The sequence below is a fragment of the Oryzias latipes genome, chromosome 11 (assembly GCF_053564925.1).
Source record: "Oryzias latipes strain Hd-rR chromosome 11, Olatipes_Hd-rR_3.1".
Classification (NCBI taxonomy): domain Eukaryota; kingdom Metazoa; phylum Chordata; class Actinopteri; order Beloniformes; family Adrianichthyidae; genus Oryzias; species Oryzias latipes.
In genome coordinates this window covers 12077391-12095194 of record NC_136247.1, presented here as the reverse complement: position 1 = coordinate 12095194, position 17804 = coordinate 12077391, and the positions used below count along the sequence as shown (strand labels likewise).

Below are 17804 nucleotides of genomic sequence, written 5' to 3'. Positions count from 1 at the left end.
CATCCCACCTCACAGGTGTGCCATATCAAGATGCTGATTAGACAGCATGATTATTGCACAGGTGTGCCTTAGACTGGCCACAAAAAAAGGCCGCTCTGAAATCTTCAGTTTTGTTTTATTGAGGGGGTCAGGGGACTCAGACAAACAGTCAGTATCTGGTGTGACCACCATTTGCCTCATTAAGTGCGACACATCTCCTTCGCATAGAGTTGTTCAGGTTGTCTATTGTGGCCTGTGGAATGTTGGTCCACTCTTCTTCAATGGCTGTGCGAAGTTGCTGGATATTGGCAGGAACTGGAAAACGCTGTCGTATACGCCGATCCAGAGCATCCCAAACATGCTCAATGGTTGACATGTCCGGTGAGTATGCTGGCCATGCAAGAACTGGGATGTTTTCAGCTTCCAAGAATTGTGTACAGATCCTTGCAACATGGGGCTGTGCATTGTCATGCTGCAACATGAGGTGATGTTGTTGGATGTACGTCACAACAATGGGCCCCTGGTTTGAGGGGAAGGCCCAGGTGCTTGTCATCCTTTGACACAGTCTATTACTGTTTTGAGTTCATTCTGCTTCATACATGCTCTGTCCAGACTTTAAAAGTGGGACCCAATTCCTCCCTGCTTGTTGGGAGGAATTGGATTGTTGGATTTAGGAGCTCAAACCACCTAAATGTCTCCCAGCTGTGGCTGTGACTGCAGCTCAATGCCTACTGACTATTTGGAGCCAGAAAAATACATCTCTATAAACTAAGCAGGTATGATAAGTGCCGGAAGAGACGACGATGCTTCACATTTCCCACAGAAATACTACAAATTGGGCGGCCGTGGTGCAGCGGTAGGGCGGTCGACCCATGATCATAAGGTTGCAGGTTCAATTCCCACCTTGCACGCCCATGAGTCAAAGTGTCCTTGGGCAAGACACCGAACCCCACCTTGCCTCTGGTGGTAGGCGGGCGCCTGTGTTTGGCAGCGGAGCAGCCACCAGTGTGTCTGGGTGAATGGGTCTGTGACTGTAAAAGCACTTTGTCCTTGTAGGTAGAAAAGCACTATACAAGTATACACCATTTACCAAATGTGTAGTTTAAAGCATCATGATTCAATCTATTCTCCTCACTTAGACAAAGTGTGGACACATCATACTGGTTAAAAGCAGAACAGGGTCTGCTACCCTGATGATAAACTAAGCATTTTTTTATGTGTCGATAAAACAAAGAAAGCAAAAAAATCCTATCCCTCTCTAAAGTCTTGGGAGTTTATTGCATCTCAGCATCATAGACATTTTTTAGGTTGGAAATAGCAACAATGGCTATCTGCTCTTTTTGTCACCTTTTATGGTTTCTTAGCAAATTTAAGGAATCAGAAAATCAGATGCTTAGAAGTAAAAGTGTAAAACATTTATATTTAACAACTCGTAATAAAAAATTTCAAGGCTTTTTAGTTCCAAGAGCAGCAAAGTTATCATCACTGTTTGGCTCTGTTTGCTCGTCTCTGAATTTTGAAAGTCAAATGAGGCGTTGGAACAATAGAGCCTGTCTGCATTAACTTCCTGCTGCTCGTGCAAGTCTTTTTTTTTTTTTAAAGCGTGATGCTACGTTGAAAGAAAAAAGGGAACCTGGCTTTTTCTCAGGAAGTTTAGATGCCGTAGCAGGTTGGAGTATTAACTTTGAGCGGACACGCCGGATAACATTTTCTTTATTATGCCAACAAAATGACTCTATTGAAAGCTGTTTTCATCATCCACTTGAGCTATCTTTGTCAAGGTAAACATCTCATTTAATGCACAATTACAAAATCTGATCAAATATACGCTTCATGTATTTCTATTGTCATTTAAACAGTTTTACCTGTGCCTCTTTAAAACATTATTCTAATTGCTCTAATGCAAATAATGGTGATGTGATTGTTTATTTGTGCATAATTTGGGGATTAATCTATTTGGAAAAAACTTGAAGAAGAAAAAAACTAAATGAAATGACTTAGAATTAACAATAAATGTCTTTTTTTTTTTGTACAATATATTTTTGTCATATTTGACCTTTATATATAGTTTCACATGCAAAAGCATTTTATTAAGCTCTTTAAGGGACAGAAGGACATAATGACAGACATCTCACGAGCCTTTGACCAATTAAAATTTATCTGCTGGTCTATTTTAAATTTTACTCAACTTGTGACACAGATGTACCCCAGTGTAAGTGCTGGGGCCTCATGATCCGACCGTTAAAGTTCAAACCTTTTTATTTTACTTCAATAATTCAAAGTTCATTCAGTCAAATAAAGCCATGAGGTGACAAATAAAATAAATGTAGAGCGGTTTAGCAGTTGGTAAGGACTACCTGCAGAATCCCTCATCTAAAGAAAAAAATCACTACTTTTTCTTTTGGGTTTGTATTTAAATTAAGTGTGTAAATCACACATAATAATTTTAATTGCCCCCTCTCAAATACACACTTTTCCCAAAACTTGAAGGAGTCTGAGCAGTCATTTTGACTCTTTTCATCACAGGATGTGGGGGGAGTAACCCTGTTTTCGAAATGCTTGTCAGTAGATTTTGCAGGTGCAAATCAAACTCAAAAACCAAAAAAGCGAGCAAAAAAAAAAACACACTACCCCACCACCCACCACCAGCATGCAAGAATGCAGCAAAACATCTTGCTTGCAGAGCAAAACTTCTCATCTCTGACACAAAACTCAACTTTAGTCTCAACAGCATGCAGCCTTTATGCACACAAGGTTTGAGCAAAAACAAAAAAACACACTAATTTGGGTATTTTGCTTGAGAGTGAGAGATGAAAATACAGGTTGAAACTTGAATCTAAAAAAACATTTCTATTATAAATAAAAAATTGTTAAGCTAAGGTTGTGGAACATATTTGATAATGGGAAAATTTTTTGTTTGTGGCGCAAACTTTTTTGTGATAATGCAATAACCTGAAGTCCCACTTTGATCATCTTTTGATGTATTTTCAAAGCGTTCCATGTATTATTTTAATTATGATTAGGCTGTTTTAAGCCAAAAAAACCCCCGTCATTTTCTAGGACATACTTTATACAGAGTGCCAGTACTTCATTAGACCATTGGCCTTGGAGCAAGCCTTTCCATATTTCCCATCATCCCATTTTTTTTTTTTTTTTTCACACATTCTACTGCTAGCTTACAGCTCCTCACAACCCCAACCTAACATTAGCGGTGGAACAAAAATGGCAAAGATGGATGTATTTGTCTGAAAGTGGATGCATTGCAATGGAGCAGAGCATGGAGCTTGTAACCTGCTGACCGTAGCACCTATATCTCTACATGCTTTTCCAGCACCATTTTTTTCATCTGCTCCTGATTCATAATGATTAAAGAAATACTTATAAAATGCTTGGTGGTGCAGTGTTTAGTGCTCTCACCTCATAGCATGAAGGCCCCCAGTGGGGACCCAATGGAGGGACTTTGCAACCCATGCATGCATGGGTTTTCTCCAGCGACTCCAGCTTCCTCCCACTGTCCAAAGAAATGTTTTAGAACTTGGTTACTGTCCCTAGGTGTGAATGTGAGTCTGCATGGGTGTGTGATTGTGGCCCTACTACAGACTGTGGACCTGTCCAGCCTTTGTCCATCCCACGTTCTTTTGGGTTCAACCAATTGATTTGAGTAAAAAATAGTAACTGACAACCTTAGACATAAAAGTCTATGAATTTTATGAGATTCCTAGTTTTTTAAATGTGTATTTCTGTTCTAAAGGCGACCCGTATGTTGATCAAATTGGTGCCAAATGCAGCTGGACTCTGAAGATGGGTGAAAACAGGAGCTTGGAAACAGTGGGGCTCAACTCAGACTTTGCAGAAACACTGATCAAAGAGATTTGCCAGGATCTGGACTGTGGTGGTGTTTACCATGTGGACAAAACCACCTCACTTCACAATATCACCTGCCTTCAACAATGTACTTACAAAAACCTGCATCTCCACAACTGCTCAGAGACGACTGGAAGCAATTGCTCTGTAATCAACAAAGTGATATGTGGTAAGAATTTCATAGTTACACTTTTATTTTACAACAAGAAAGCATTCTGCTGTTGAATCTGCTACTGAATGACTGCGTTGATTTTTAGAAGTACTTTGTGACTTTTCTATATCAATATTGATGGTTCTGTTAAGACTATTTTCAGGCCTCAATGATAAAAAATTACAGCAGGAAAGCCATTTTTTTTGCCTGTTTTTGCACTTAAATGTTTGAGGTGACAGAATCAGAACCCATTGCTGAACTGAAGACCCCCCCCCCCCCATCATTAAGTATTTTCAGGCTAATGATGTTTGTTTTTAAATTTCACCACAGCTGCTCTATAAATTATGTTTTAAAATAAATGCCTGTGTGGTTACATAATTAGGTTAGAAAACAAAGTTTGAACAATTGTCTTGCGTATCAAACAGTTTCACAGCTGAAATGGCAGCAGACTTCTAACAAGATGAAAGGAAAACTTTGTAGTTCTCAATATTTAGGATTTACAGTTTTGTTCCTATCAGCGTAAAGTCAGATATTTTTTTCTAGCCTTTTCTGAAACAGTTCTGTCACATCAGATCAGACACATTCATCTGCCTCAGATGAAATGTAAATCAAAATGATCAAATCAAACTCATGTGTTAGTTTTATTGCTCTCTTCATTTTATTATGACCATAGAATAAGAGAAACCGCTGCGTTCTGTAAACTCTTTGTTGACCAAAAATAAAAAAAATGAGAACATACAGGAGTTCTTCTTTCAGTATTACTTGGATCAGGGGCCGGCAATCTGAGGCTCCAGAGCCACATGTGGCTTTTTAACCCCTCCATTCTGGCTTTCTGGTTAAAGAAAAATGAATGTTTTTAATTTTAAAAAGTAAGTCATTGTAAGATGAATCAAATAAAACTAAACGATCAGATAAGTCAAACTTCATTTAACTCATTAACAAACAGTTGAAGCACAGTATGGATACCTCCACAAGGCCAAGGCATTAGTAATGCTCCTTTAAGCAGTTTGGCTTCGTAGTTGTACTAAAAATTTTTGACAGATTCTTTTGCACCGTGTTCCGCAGAAATCAATTAAAGGTCAGTAAGAATTCATACTTCAGGACGATTTTGGATTTTTGAAAAAAGTAAGGATTTTAAGTGCGACTCCAAAATTACAGTAGGGGTGAATTAATTTGTTCAGATTTATTTTTTTAGTTTTAGTTTGTTAGATTAATAAAGTTATGGTTGAGATGCTTCAAAAACAGTAAAATAAGCTTTTTCTTTTTTTTTTTAAATCTCTTGTGACATTACAATACCCACTTCAACATTTGCTGCATTAAGATGATCCTAGGTGCTAAATAGTGTTCTTTAATTTGAAAGAAAGTAAAATGAACCAAGGTAAAAAGTTATAAACTATTTCCTATTTTGAAAAAAGGGTTTTTTTCTCTATATGTTTAATTTATGCCAAAAAAAGCAACAGTTCATTTAGATTTATTATAATAGTAACAATGACATAAATAAAAATCAGTGTATTATTTTTCTAAAGGCTGATAAAAGACTTTGTGGCTCTTATGGTGTGGTCGGTGAGAATTCGACCTGAAGGCTTTTTAAGTGTTAAAGGTTGCAGATCCCCGATTTAGATAAAGATCCAGATTCCTTTTATCAACTAGCAGTCATAATAACTTATATGTTTTTAAAAATATGAAGTCTAAATGTGACATTAAGAAAATGACAGATTTCAGAATCTGATTTCATGTTGTGTGACTTTAAATGCACATCACAGAATTATAAAACAGTCTCTTTAATTAAAGCTGTTTCCGAACTTTTCGATAATCTTTGATTTTAAATGTAGTCACATCTTGTAGCAACTTTAAGGCTTCACCAGATGCTGGAGATGCAAAATTACATGAAATGCTCCTTGGCCAACAAAGATCTTCGGTTTATTAGTGAGCATAAAGTAACAAAAAAAAAACCCAATATTTCAGGGTTTCCAACATATTTTCAGGTAAACTTGTTGAATAAAGCGATCAACAAAAAATATTAGTACTTGCCCACCCCTACATACAACATAGAAGCCTTAACAAAAAAAAAATCTTGCAGGTGAACTAAATCAAATTCTCCCTCTGATCTTGTGACATTGCCCAAACAATGGCGACTACGCATGTATTTATGAATTTTATTAAATTCTTCACATCTTTAGAATCTGTACATACTGTATTACTTTATTAGATGTTCTGCCCCGTTCACATTATACATAGTTCCGCTTTTCAAATTTCTTTGCACTTGCTGTCATCCATGCCTTACAACACTAATCTTCTTAACTTTAGTAGTTTATTACTCAAAATATGTTAAGATGACCAAAAAAACTCTGAGTCTTCAAACAAGCAGAACTTGTTATTTTGCAAAAGGGGGAAAGTAAAAAAAGGAACATTAAATATGAGAAGAGATCACTTTCATTATATCATGTATTTGCTTCTTTAGTTCACGTGACTGACCTGAGACCGAATAATCTGTAGTGCCAAAGTGTAAAATAAAAATCAGACTTACACTTACAGCACATGATAATAGCAGAAATAAACAGGATTGCTACTTGTATTAGTGTGTTCCTGATATGTATGAGGTTGTGTCTTCTTGCTGCATGGAATGCAATTGAAAAAAATGTGATAATTGTGAGCATTCCGCTGAAGGAAAACATCTGATATTTAAACTATTAAGGAACATCCATAAAAGTTATTTGAGAAAAAATTAGAAATGTTCTGTTCCAAGTTTTGGCAGATATTTTCACTTTTTCTTGCAATGTAAACGTAGCAGAAAAGTTGGTGGTTGTTGAAACTAAAATACACATCAAGTGTGGAATTCTTTTGCACTTTTTACTGTCAATTTTTTCAACTTTATTTGTTATCATGTAAATGTGAAATTTTCTATCAATTCCTATTTTTCTTAATGTCATAATGGTATGTTGGTGCTCTAAGACTTGCAGGTGTGCGAGTTGTCAGGTTGTCAAGTAAAAAAAAAAGAAAAGTAAAGGTATTCTTTTATAATAAACTAAAAGAATAGATAGTCAAATTAGCAAGATCATTTAATCTGGAAAACTGAAACTTAAACTGCCCACAAAACACTGAGAGTCGCCCAGAAACGGAAAGCAGATGGAAAGTTTACAAACTAAAAACTGGGATGGATGCTGGAGAACACAAAGCCTAAGAAAATCTCAGATCCTTTTCTGGCTTTAGCTCTAAAACTCTTTTGATTTGTTTTGCAGGAAGTAAAACCGACTAAAATACATGAAAGCAAACTGCTTCTATTTTTGAAGCAAGTGTCATAATAATTTGGATGTGAAAATCTCCAGCACTAGTGATCTTAGGTCTGGGGACATCTAAAGACCAAGCATCCTTTCAGTGTTATTACATTTTGCGTCACTGACACACAGGATTATGAATTAAAATCCCATGTGTCAAACTCCAAGGCAACAAGCTTTCCAACTAACTTGACATTGTACTGTGCAGCGATTGGCAAAACACACCTGATCCAGGTAATCAGCTGGGCAGGGCTAACGCAACAGAATAAAAGCCATTGAGGCCTGCAGTGACACCTAGGATCATTTCTTTTGATAGCCTCACCACTTGTTCGTTACTGAGCTCATGGTGGGCTACAGTGTTAAACTTGAGAAGAAGATAGGTTTACCGCCCTTGTGCATTTTAAATACAGTTGTTAAAATCAGAACAACCACAGACACCAGAATCACATGGAAACTAAAGATGAAAATTCAAACTGAGGTTTAGTGGAACCAGAATTTACAAGAGAGTGGATAAAAATGTGACAGTGGTCTGAGAATGAACAGCTTTAAGCAAAGTGACAGTAAAACCCTACAACCCTCATAGAAAAGCAGGAAGAAAACAATAAAAAGAGACATTACAAAGACAAAAACTTCTCAATGGTCTTTTAATTATGATAATGCGTTTATTTTTAGCCAAAATCCTGTGTCTTTTTCTAGGACATGGTTTCTGCAGAGCGGCAGGGTTTGATTAAATAATCACCTCTGAGTTTTGGGCGGGACTCTTGGCACGGAATAAGCCCACTCCAAACAAAGACCTTCATGGATCTATTCGTCTTCAAGTGGATGCATCAGAATTGAGCGGAGAGGGGACCTTGTGGTCCACTTAATTTTTCATCTTTTCCTGATTCACAGTGATTTGAATAAAAAAAATTCTATAAAATACAATTTTCAGATGAATTTTCTATAAATATGTCCTCAATCATCAAAAAATTGCACAAGTTCATGTTAAAAACATAAAAAGAAAAACAATTTTCATCAGATTTTTTAAAACTTTATGTAGATTAGGGAACATTGGATTTGGGGTCATGTTCATTGTTTGTTTCTAACAGTGATCGTTTCCAGCCATTAAAAACACAGAGGTTCTGATTTCAGGTCACCAGCCTGTGCGTCTGGCTGGAGGCTCCGACCGCTGCGCCGGACGGGTGGAGGTGTGGCAAAATGATATGTGGGGCACGGTGTGTGACGACCAGTGGGACCTGAGGGATGCCGATGTAGTGTGCGCCCAGCATGGCTGCGGCTACGCGCTCAATGTTACGGGTCAGGGTGGGCAGTTTGCTCCCGGCAGAGGACCCATCCACCTGGACGAGCTGAACTGTACTGGCAGAGAGGAGAACCTGTGGGCTTGTCCATCTGCTGGAAATGAGAATGACTGCGGTCATAAAGAAGATGCTGGAGTCACATGCTCAGGCAAGTCTCCCATTCAAAACCTTTGTGGGGCTTTAAGTCTTGAAGTCATGAATTGGGAAAAACTGTCCAAAAATAGTTTATTGTTACTATAGAATAAAATGCAAATTTGGGATGCTTTTGTGTTTCTGTAAAAGAGTTTTTCCGCATTAAAGCAGATTAAAAATTGATAAATTTGTTCAAAAAGATTGTACTATATTTCCATGGATCACATCAAAGATTAGTAAAAGATCCTCTTTGGGGTGGAGAAGATGGCATGTTGAAGAATGTGGTCCATCAAATCTGTGATGCTTGTTAATATTCCAACTCATTTGACTCCTTTAATTTGGTTCATAGGGAAAACATCAAACACAGAAGACTACATTTTGAGAAAACACAAACCTGTAACAATGCATGCATTTGTGATAATCTTATTCGGTCCAAAAAATCTGAGATTGTTTTCCAGATTTAGAGCGTTTCTTGCATACTTTGTCCATGTGACAGCTACAGTTGTGAAAAACTTCAATTAAGCAGATATGCTTGTGTGTCCAACACAACGCCACGTTCATTTACCCATAAACTTAAAGAGAACTGTTTTTGTACAAAAGTGAAGGTTATTTTCTGTCCACAGGCAATCTGTGAGGATTTAAGATTTATAAAAATGTGCTTAATTTATTAAGACCCTACCACTTGATATGCTTTTTTTAAATTCCTAGTCACAGGGTCCCAGTTAAGCAGGATTAACTACTGTGGTAATTTAACTGAAAACGTGATGTCCACGCATGTGGACGCCATTTCTTAAGAGGTTAAGTAAACACAAGAAGTCACTTAACATTTTATGGAAAATAGAACATGTTTATATTTCTCTAATACTTTCACATCCTCTTATTTCTATTCTGTGTCCGTGCAGAGATGAGGGCCATCAGACTAACGGGGGGTCTGGACCGCTGCGCCGGTAAGGTGGAGATCCACCGTAATGGCAGCTGGGGGAGTCTGTGTGACAACGCCTGGAATATTCACCTGGCCACCATGGTGTGCTCCATGCTGCAGTGCGGTGGTGGAGCAAAGCCAGAGAAATTTTCACGAATTGCTTCTTTCACCCACAACAACGCCACACCAAAATACTTCTATGTCTGCCCGCAAACTGCCACAAGTCTGTGGCAGTGCCAGGAAATCTACACCAATCCTTTTCTGTGCATGGGCTCACAACCTTCAGGTGTCATCTGTAATGGTGAGTGTCTCTGAAGAGGTTTTAACGAGCATGACCAAAAAGTGAAATGCATGAAAAGAATAAGAAAAAAGACATTGCCTTTGCATAAATGTTTAGTTTTACTGTCAGACATATTGGAGATAAACATAGAGATATACACGTGGTACAGCAAGAAACCTGAGGAAATGTAGATGCAAGGAGATCAAGGAGACAAACTAGAAGGGAGATCAACAGTTTTAATACAACAAAAACAAAACTAAACAGCAAAGAAGACTAAATATCCACAGTATGACCCCAAAACCAGGCTTAATGGAAAAACCTGCAAAACAGGCGGACATTAAGGGACCTGGAGAAAGCTTCTTTTATTATTGATTCAGTTAACTACAGTGCAGGCAGCTGCTACAGCTCCATAGAAAACCACCGCTTTCAAGACTTCACTTGAATTCTTTAGATTCCTCTAATTTAGTCTAAGTGAGGTACTAGCGTGAATAAAGGAGAAATTCAGCGAACAAACAAAACCATGAAAGTAAGACAGAAGCAGAAACAAGTGACCTTTCACAGTCACCTTTCAATCCTGCTTCTTTTTAGTCCATCACGGTTGCTTTTCCACTACCGTAAATCCGTAACCTTTTATAAATTTGATGTTGGCTTAAAATGACTAATTCATACAACATTGACATGAATAAGTCAACTGGCTCCTCACAGTGAATCAAATAAATAATAAAAATAATGTTTCTTCTTGTCAATCTTTGATAAACATTCACATTTTCTGCTATCAGTTTAAGATTGTCAGTAATTTTATTTGTTCCTGTAAGCATCCATTTATTTCTGTAATTTATTGACATCAACAAGTCCTTGTTTTGTTTTATGTCATTTTTTAATTTTATTTTTACAAGAGATCTATTTACAGAGTGTATTTAACATCAGCAATGCCTACGGACATACAATTTGTGCTCATTAAATCAAGAAAAAATATTGGCATTCTGAGGAACTTTTAGCTGCACATAAATTACACGAATCGCAGTGAAAAAAACAATCACATGAAATCAACAGTACCAGGAGAAGTTCAAGAGCTCTTTATACAGATTATTACAGCATCTGATTATGCCATCTTGTTGTTCAGGTTCCCTCGGTCTTCCTGTGTCCATCACTTTCTCCGAAAATGAGGTGACCAGCAGAACAACAACAGGTAACTTTGTGCAACATTGAGAAGATTTCAGTTTATGAAAAGTTTCTTTACATGAAATACATGAAATGATCTAAATCTTGAAAGAATGACAACTCTTCCATATTTTCTTCCTTTATCAGAAACTACTTTCGTCACCACAGCTGGAAGCTATGAATCACAGTCTATAGAGCTTCTCAGCACCATCTCTCTGTCCGTTTTGCTCTTTGTGTTTCTCATCGTAAATACTGTCCTCTGCTGCCTCTACAAACGAAGACATGGTGAGTTCTCTCTCCTCTGAGGAGCTCAAACCTCATAGAGAGGAAGCGAGTGCCTGCTTTCTGTTCTATAATGGTTTTAATATTTACGTTGGAACAATGTGCCACTTTATTATTATTGTTTCACGTATTTATTCTTAAAAAGCTAATGATCTCAGTTTTTCTGTTGACATTTTTATTCGTTTTGCCCACACAGTAAATATTTTTTTCTAATTTTAGTTTCAATAATTGATTTTAAAGGTTAAATACTGAGCCTGTTATACTGTAAGGATAGTTGATGCATTACATTGGTCAGTTCAATGTTTATACAACAAAATAGAGCAAATCTATCCAGCCTAAAACTTGACCATGAGTTTCTTTTAATTGTTAAAATGATTGTCACTGTACAATCAATTCAGTGAGTGATTATGATAACTAAGATGCTCCAACAGTCTGCTGAGAATGCAAAGTGTCCATTTCTACTATTATCTTGCTTTTCCAGAAAGTTTCTGTGCTCTGAATTGTTAAGAAATTCATCGTGCAAACATGTGCAAAATATTTAGAAGGATCAGTTGTGAAATAATAGCAGAGAAGGGCGTGTGAATATACATTTAACTTTTGAATTATTTAATTATATTTGTAACTGTAATATGTAAATTACTAGTTTGATTTGTTGGTAAATAACAACACCACAGTCACTGATAACATGATAAATCGACATTCAGTTTATTTATGAAGCACTATTTTATAATCAGCCTAAGACATTGTAGAAATGTTATAAATCCTTTTAAGGCTATAATTTATAAAACGGTTCAGACAAAAAGCTATAAATTGAAGTCAGGTCTTAAAAACTTACATTTTTTAAATTATCAGTTAGATTCTCGCATAAAATGTTAAAAAATTAAAATATTCACATTGAATTAAATAGTCTGATGGATTTGCATTCATAGAAAGAAAACCTGCATGTGAATTGAATTTAACTGGACTACTTGAGAGACTTCTCTTCGTATGTTTCATGTGTGTGCAGCTTTCCTCCTGAAGGAGATTCGCTCCAACCCTCGATCTCCCACTGAACATCCTCAAAACAGGCACAAAGAGGCCGTGAGCCTCGTTAAAGTCACAAACAACCCTCAGCAAATGGATGGTAGGTGGCAGAAAGTCTTTTGACGGTTTCCTGCTTTAAATGCCAATTATTTCTGCTTTTTCCCTTAGCATAACAAGCACTGTTTGCACACTCACATTTGTGATATATTTCCACAAAAAGGTTCTGGCCATGATGTTATTTTATTTCATTTATTTTCCTTTTTTTTGTGTTTCTGTTTTGTTAAGACCCCTCCAGCCCCAGGTACATTGGGACCCAGTTTAGTAGTGTTTACAGCCCATCAGTAGAAACAGACTATGAGAACTATGACCCAGGCATTGACCCATCTGTCAGTTTGTCGACTTTCCGCAGTGAGCCACATTCTATTATATTTCCTCTTTGCTCCCTGTGTTAACTGCATTTTGTGGTTGGAGCTGCTCTCTTTTCTGTGCTTGCAGCTTTGTGCACATTAAAGCAGTTTGCAAATAATGTTTGCAGGAAGTTTAGTGACTGAATTGTTGCATTGTGTTGTTTTTTCTACATGCAGACTCTCAGTGCTACAGAGGAGCATTGAAGCCTTCTGGCTTTTGCAAACTGCAAGAAGAGGGTGAGTCGCACAGATGGAGAGATAGTTGAAGATGTGAAGATAAATCTTGAAATGTCGTTCAAAAGTATAAATTATTTCCATTAGTAGCAAAACAAAATAGGTCCTTGTTTACTTTATTTGTCCACATTTTGTTGTTTCTAAAAACATGTTGAGACCCATTACAAAGTCTACAAAAATTTACCAACAATATTTATATTTTAAGGAATAATCCAACTGAGACAGAATTGCCTTATATTTTAAACTAAAGTAATACATTTCAAGATGATTGATGAGGCAAACCCTCTTACATAAACAGAAAAGTAGCAATTAAGTATTAAATAATTAAATAAACAAAGTAAAGTATAAGGTATAAAACTGTCCATCTTAATTTTCACAAATTTCACACATTTTTCATGAAAGAAAAAAAAGTAGATATTTCTTCTCGATTCTTGTTGTTCACTACACCACCATGTGGAAGAAAAGGGAATTACAACCAAACCACATAAGCTTTTAACAAAAAACAAAACAAATAAATAAAAAAACAGGAAAAACAGGTGATTTAACTATTTAAACCTTATATAAAACTTTTTGTCTATAAAAATTATTTTATATTAATTTAGAAATGATTAACTAGATAACTAATTTTCAAACTGCCAATTATGGAGAAAATGTCGTTTATCTTGCAGACATACTGGAGCCACTTTATGTAAATATTATAAGATCTTATGTTTTCGTCCCACAATTCTGGTTTAGCTTTTTTTAAATCAAATGTTTGAGCATTTTTTTTGTCATTCCCTTTTTTCTCTCTCTTTTTATTCATTTCACTTTCTTTTCATTCAGACAAAGGACCACTCAATGGAAACCCAACAGCTTCTCAATACGCCCGAATGTCTAAGATGTCAGAGGATTCGTTTGATTGCTCCAGCACTTCTTCAGGCGAATGCTACGAAAACATAGGCAATATTCACCCTGGTCAGTACATTTTATTCACTCTTTCTGCTGTATGTTTGATACATTTTTTAATGAAAGCTTATTGTTTCGAAATAAGAGCAAGCATTTAGGAAAGCAGACATTTTCAATGTGTTTTTATCTTGGGAAAATGCAATCTTGAAACTTGGAGTTTCACTGCAAAGAGGTTTTGATGCATGAGAAAGTCTGTCTACCTCTCTGGAAATGATTTTAAAGCTCTTCAAGACTGAATGCAGATGTGCTCTCTCCAATTAAACAGATGCTGGTAACTCAAAGTTATACTCAATTCCCCCCCTTCCACCCAAGCAAGCCCAATTCCTGCAGAATTTAGGTGAACCAAACAGGATAACAGTTCATATCCATGAAATAAGGACTTGTATGACTAGTTGGTGCTTTTTCTCTAATCTTCAGATGATGACGACTATTCCCCTGTGAGCCCGGACTAAAACCTGAAAATGATGACCCTCAACACTCAAGAGCAAACCGAGGAGGCAGCTCCTCTTCACAGAAACTGCAGTGCGATCAAACTCCTGAAAACTTGGAACGCTTCAGTTTACCTAACTTTTTTGTGTTAAGATTAAACTTGAGCCAGGCAAAAACAAACTAATGTGCTGAATGTAATTTGAACTACTGCATTTTATGGTTTGCAGCAATAGAAAGCTGCAACAGTGAAAAGAAAAGATCCTGTGAGGTCCAAACTCCTGAAAATGTTTCTTCCACTATATTTTGTTATAATATTATTACTGTTCACGAAAACAGTTGTAGAGAATCTGAGAATTTGAGTGTTTAAATGTGACGGGATTATGAGCATCTTTTGCGCTTCAGTTCAAAAGGAACCAGATTACTTTTGTGTGTAACAAATAAGATGGCTTGTCATGCCATCACATTCTTCTGCTCTAAAAATATAACCTGCATTGACTCACCCAAGCACTTGCTGGTTCTTGTTTTTATATTTCATAGAAGCATCCACGCTTTCGATTCTCTGGTTTTTGGCTTTTTTTTTCATCTTTTCTTCAGTCGCTCTGCAGGACAGCTATCTGTTTTAGGAATATCTTGGTACAACTCTCCTCACGCATGGATTTCCGTCTTCTCGTCAGGAGCAGAACCAGATTGTTGTGCAGATTAGAAGTGATAAACACTGTTTGATGAGCTATGAGAGCCTTGAAACATTCAGATATTTACATTTCTTCTCTGTCCAGACATGAAGTTCTTCAATAAAAGACGGAATTAGTTAAGCTAATTAATTGTAGATTATGCCATGTTTATGTTTAGCCTTTTCGTGTTGTCCTCATGTGTGTCCTTCAAATCCTGTAGGCACGTTCCACATCTTGTAAATGCTTCTTATTGGGAAATGTACAACTGTCCTACTGAAAAAAACTTCACAGCAATGCATTTTAAATCTGATTAGCCTATTTATAATGCATATTGGCTCATGTAAACATCGACAGCACTGAAATTTCAGAAGAAACTGTTTTAGTGCCAAAAATCAAAGTGTTATGTATTATAAAGACTTTAAGCTCTATTGCCTGATTTAGAACTACTTTGAGTTCTAGAGTTCAACCATCCACTTTAAATTTCTGCATTTGCTTCCTATAAAAATATTTAAAATAAATTAAGTAGCTAATACTTTGGTAAATGTATAACTAAAATGTATGTGTGACAGTGTTTTTATAACAGTTTTTACATATATGGTTAGAAATTATAAGAAATTTGTTTGAGAATTAAGTGTTACCATGTGTTTCAATGTGTATTGTAGATGTGTATTTACCACATCTTTTCCTGTGAATTTACAGAAAGTCAAACTATTGAATTTAGAGAAAAGAAACTGTAATTTTAAATTTAATTAAAAATGTGTTTACTTCTTAAACATTGCTGTTATATTTGTGGTTTACTGTCGTTTTTTTTCCCGTCTCAAGGTGAGAAGGCTGTCAGGGTTAGTGGTTGGTGGAAGACAAATATTCTAGTAATGCTGAAAAACAATAATGAATGAATTAAAAAAACGTACAACCAAGAGTGATGCATAAAAATAAAAAAACACAAAAAGATCTAGACTCAAAGATACTAAAGGTACACAGACCAAACAGAAACAATTGCAGTTGACAATTGAAACCCAGTGTGACTGCACCAGATGTGATGTGAACACAGAGTCATGATAGGCGCAGACAGCCTTGTGACCACAGGTTTAGCCAGCCACCACCTCCTCAGACTACTGACAAAGTTCAACTGGAGGTCACTGCTATTCCCAACAACAGTTGTGACTCATAAAGTCTCCTAGCAGAACATGTAGATTCTCACTTCAAAATGGCTGGAATGATCTATCTTTGGGGATTTTGGAGTTTAGTCCACTTGTGACAGAAGATCAGAGGAGGAGGCTAAAAGAGGTCTTCAGACAAAACACAAGACTTTTGGTGGAAACTGTGCTTAGCTAGTTCCACTAGCTTTAGAAGAAGGTATGTTTCAGGCATCTTATCGGGTTGCCTTCAGAACATCTACCTAATGAGGTGTTATGTCCAGCAAGAAGAGGTCCAATTACATCCTAAAACATGGCACTAAGGTCCAATCACTTTGCTTCTACAGGAGCTCTGTACCTCTCTTTAAAGTCGGTACATCTTCTTTGACCCAAACACAGACAACAAAAACTTCATATATGTTAATTAAAACTTCCACCTTGTCCATGCTGTGTTTTCTGACAATGTTTTTTCTCACCCAACAAAATTTTCTACAAAAACGTTAAAGAACAGTTGGACTAAATTATTGAAACCACGTAAAAACAAAACTCAACCAGCTCACAGTTTATGACTGGAAATAGGTATTGAAAAAATCTCTTTGCTCATGAAGAGAATATTTAAACAGCAGAACTCTGGATTGTGTTTGTGGTCCCATCTGAAGATGGAGCTGGAGCTCCTCCTCCTGCTTACTCTGTGTGCAGCAGCTGCAGAACATCAGTTCTCCATGGTAATCCAGCATGATGTGTGGAATCAAAGAGATGTCTTGTTTTTTTTAAGAATGAACTCCCTCAAACCTCGGTGAATCTTTTAATAAAGTGTAGCTATGTTGAATAACCAGATGATTAAGGTCAGACTCTGCTAAAGTGAGAGGTAGGAGTGAGGAATCATTAGGTTGATAACCTGTGAGCTGGGTGTTTTCTAACTGCAAGGTATTTGGCTGAGAAGTGGAGGTTAATGAATGTGTGTTTTGGCTCTGTGGGGAAATAAGTCAGGATAAAGCTGAGCAAAGGCAGAAGAGAAGACAAAAAAGCTTAAAAAGACACAAAGTGTACAGACTAATCATACATTATGCACTAATTTAGTCCAGAACGATGCATGGAGATAAACAGGCGAATTAACCAGATCTCCTTATGAAACTCAAGCTCTTTCACATGCCAGGGAATTGAGCAAACACGGCGCACACACAAACTCAGTCAGCCGAGGTTTCATCTAAAGTATGCAGCCTGAGACATTACAGATCCTCCTGAAGCTCTTAGCTTTTGTTTCATGCTGCGCTGGGAGATTGATAAGTCACAATCTGAAAATATGTGGATTTACAGTGCCGATTAACATCAAGGAAAGGAACTGCAGCTCACTGGTATTTCAAGAAGCTCACAGCATTAGCAGGGTTAGAAGATCAGCCCTGTGTTTTTACTTTGTTCATTAAATCAGTTACACACAAAGGATTATGGCTCCTTAAGCCTGTAAGTTGCTTAAAGTGGCCCGACAACAGACTCGAGCCAAGTTTAAACTTTTGAACTTGGTTTGGTGCTGAAGTACCACCGTTGCTACTGCGGACAATTCACAGGAACAGGCTTCAGATTCCAGATGCACCTAGATGCAGTTCCAGAGGGCCAG

General features: G+C 36.9%; 1 protein-coding gene across 6 annotated transcripts; it reads left to right on the top strand.

Moving 5' to 3' along the window:
• The first annotated feature begins 1564 nt into the window (after positions 1-1564).
• On the top strand, positions 1565-15834 carry LOC105355155 (T-cell differentiation antigen CD6). 6 transcript variants are annotated; one of them, XM_023960085.2, is made up of 12 exons: positions 1565-1760; positions 3731-4012; positions 8401-8715; positions 9602-9922; positions 11025-11090; positions 11210-11347; positions 12351-12467; positions 12653-12775; positions 12952-13011; positions 13831-13962; positions 14219-14290; positions 14371-15834. In XM_023960085.2, the coding sequence occupies exons 1-12, from the start codon at positions 1709-1711 to the stop codon at positions 14403-14405; spliced, it is 1713 nt and encodes a 570-aa protein (XP_023815853.1). In that variant the 5' UTR covers positions 1565-1708; the 3' UTR covers positions 14406-15834. The 6 variants fall into 6 exon arrangements, with proteins under 6 accessions (XP_023815853.1, XP_023815854.1, XP_023815855.1 ...); XM_023960086.2 differs by having other exon boundaries at positions 13837-13962; positions 14371-15558; XM_023960087.2 differs by lacking the exon at positions 14219-14290.
• Positions 15835-17804: the final 1970 nt, after the last annotated feature.

Bases quoted from the DNA above. Each gene is read 5' to 3' on its own strand.
- LOC105355155 (XM_023960085.2), top strand. From the start codon at position 1,709: ATGACTCTATTGAAAGCTGTTTTCATCATCCACTTGAGCTATCTTTGT. The intron at 11,348-12,350 runs GTGAGTTCTCTC...ATGTGTGTGCAG, and splicing joins CCTCTACAAACGAAGACATG to CTTTCCTCCTGAAGGAGATT. The intron at 13,963-14,218 runs GTCAGTACATTT...CCAATTAAACAG, and splicing joins CATAGGCAATATTCACCCTG to ATGCTGGTAACTCAAAGTTA.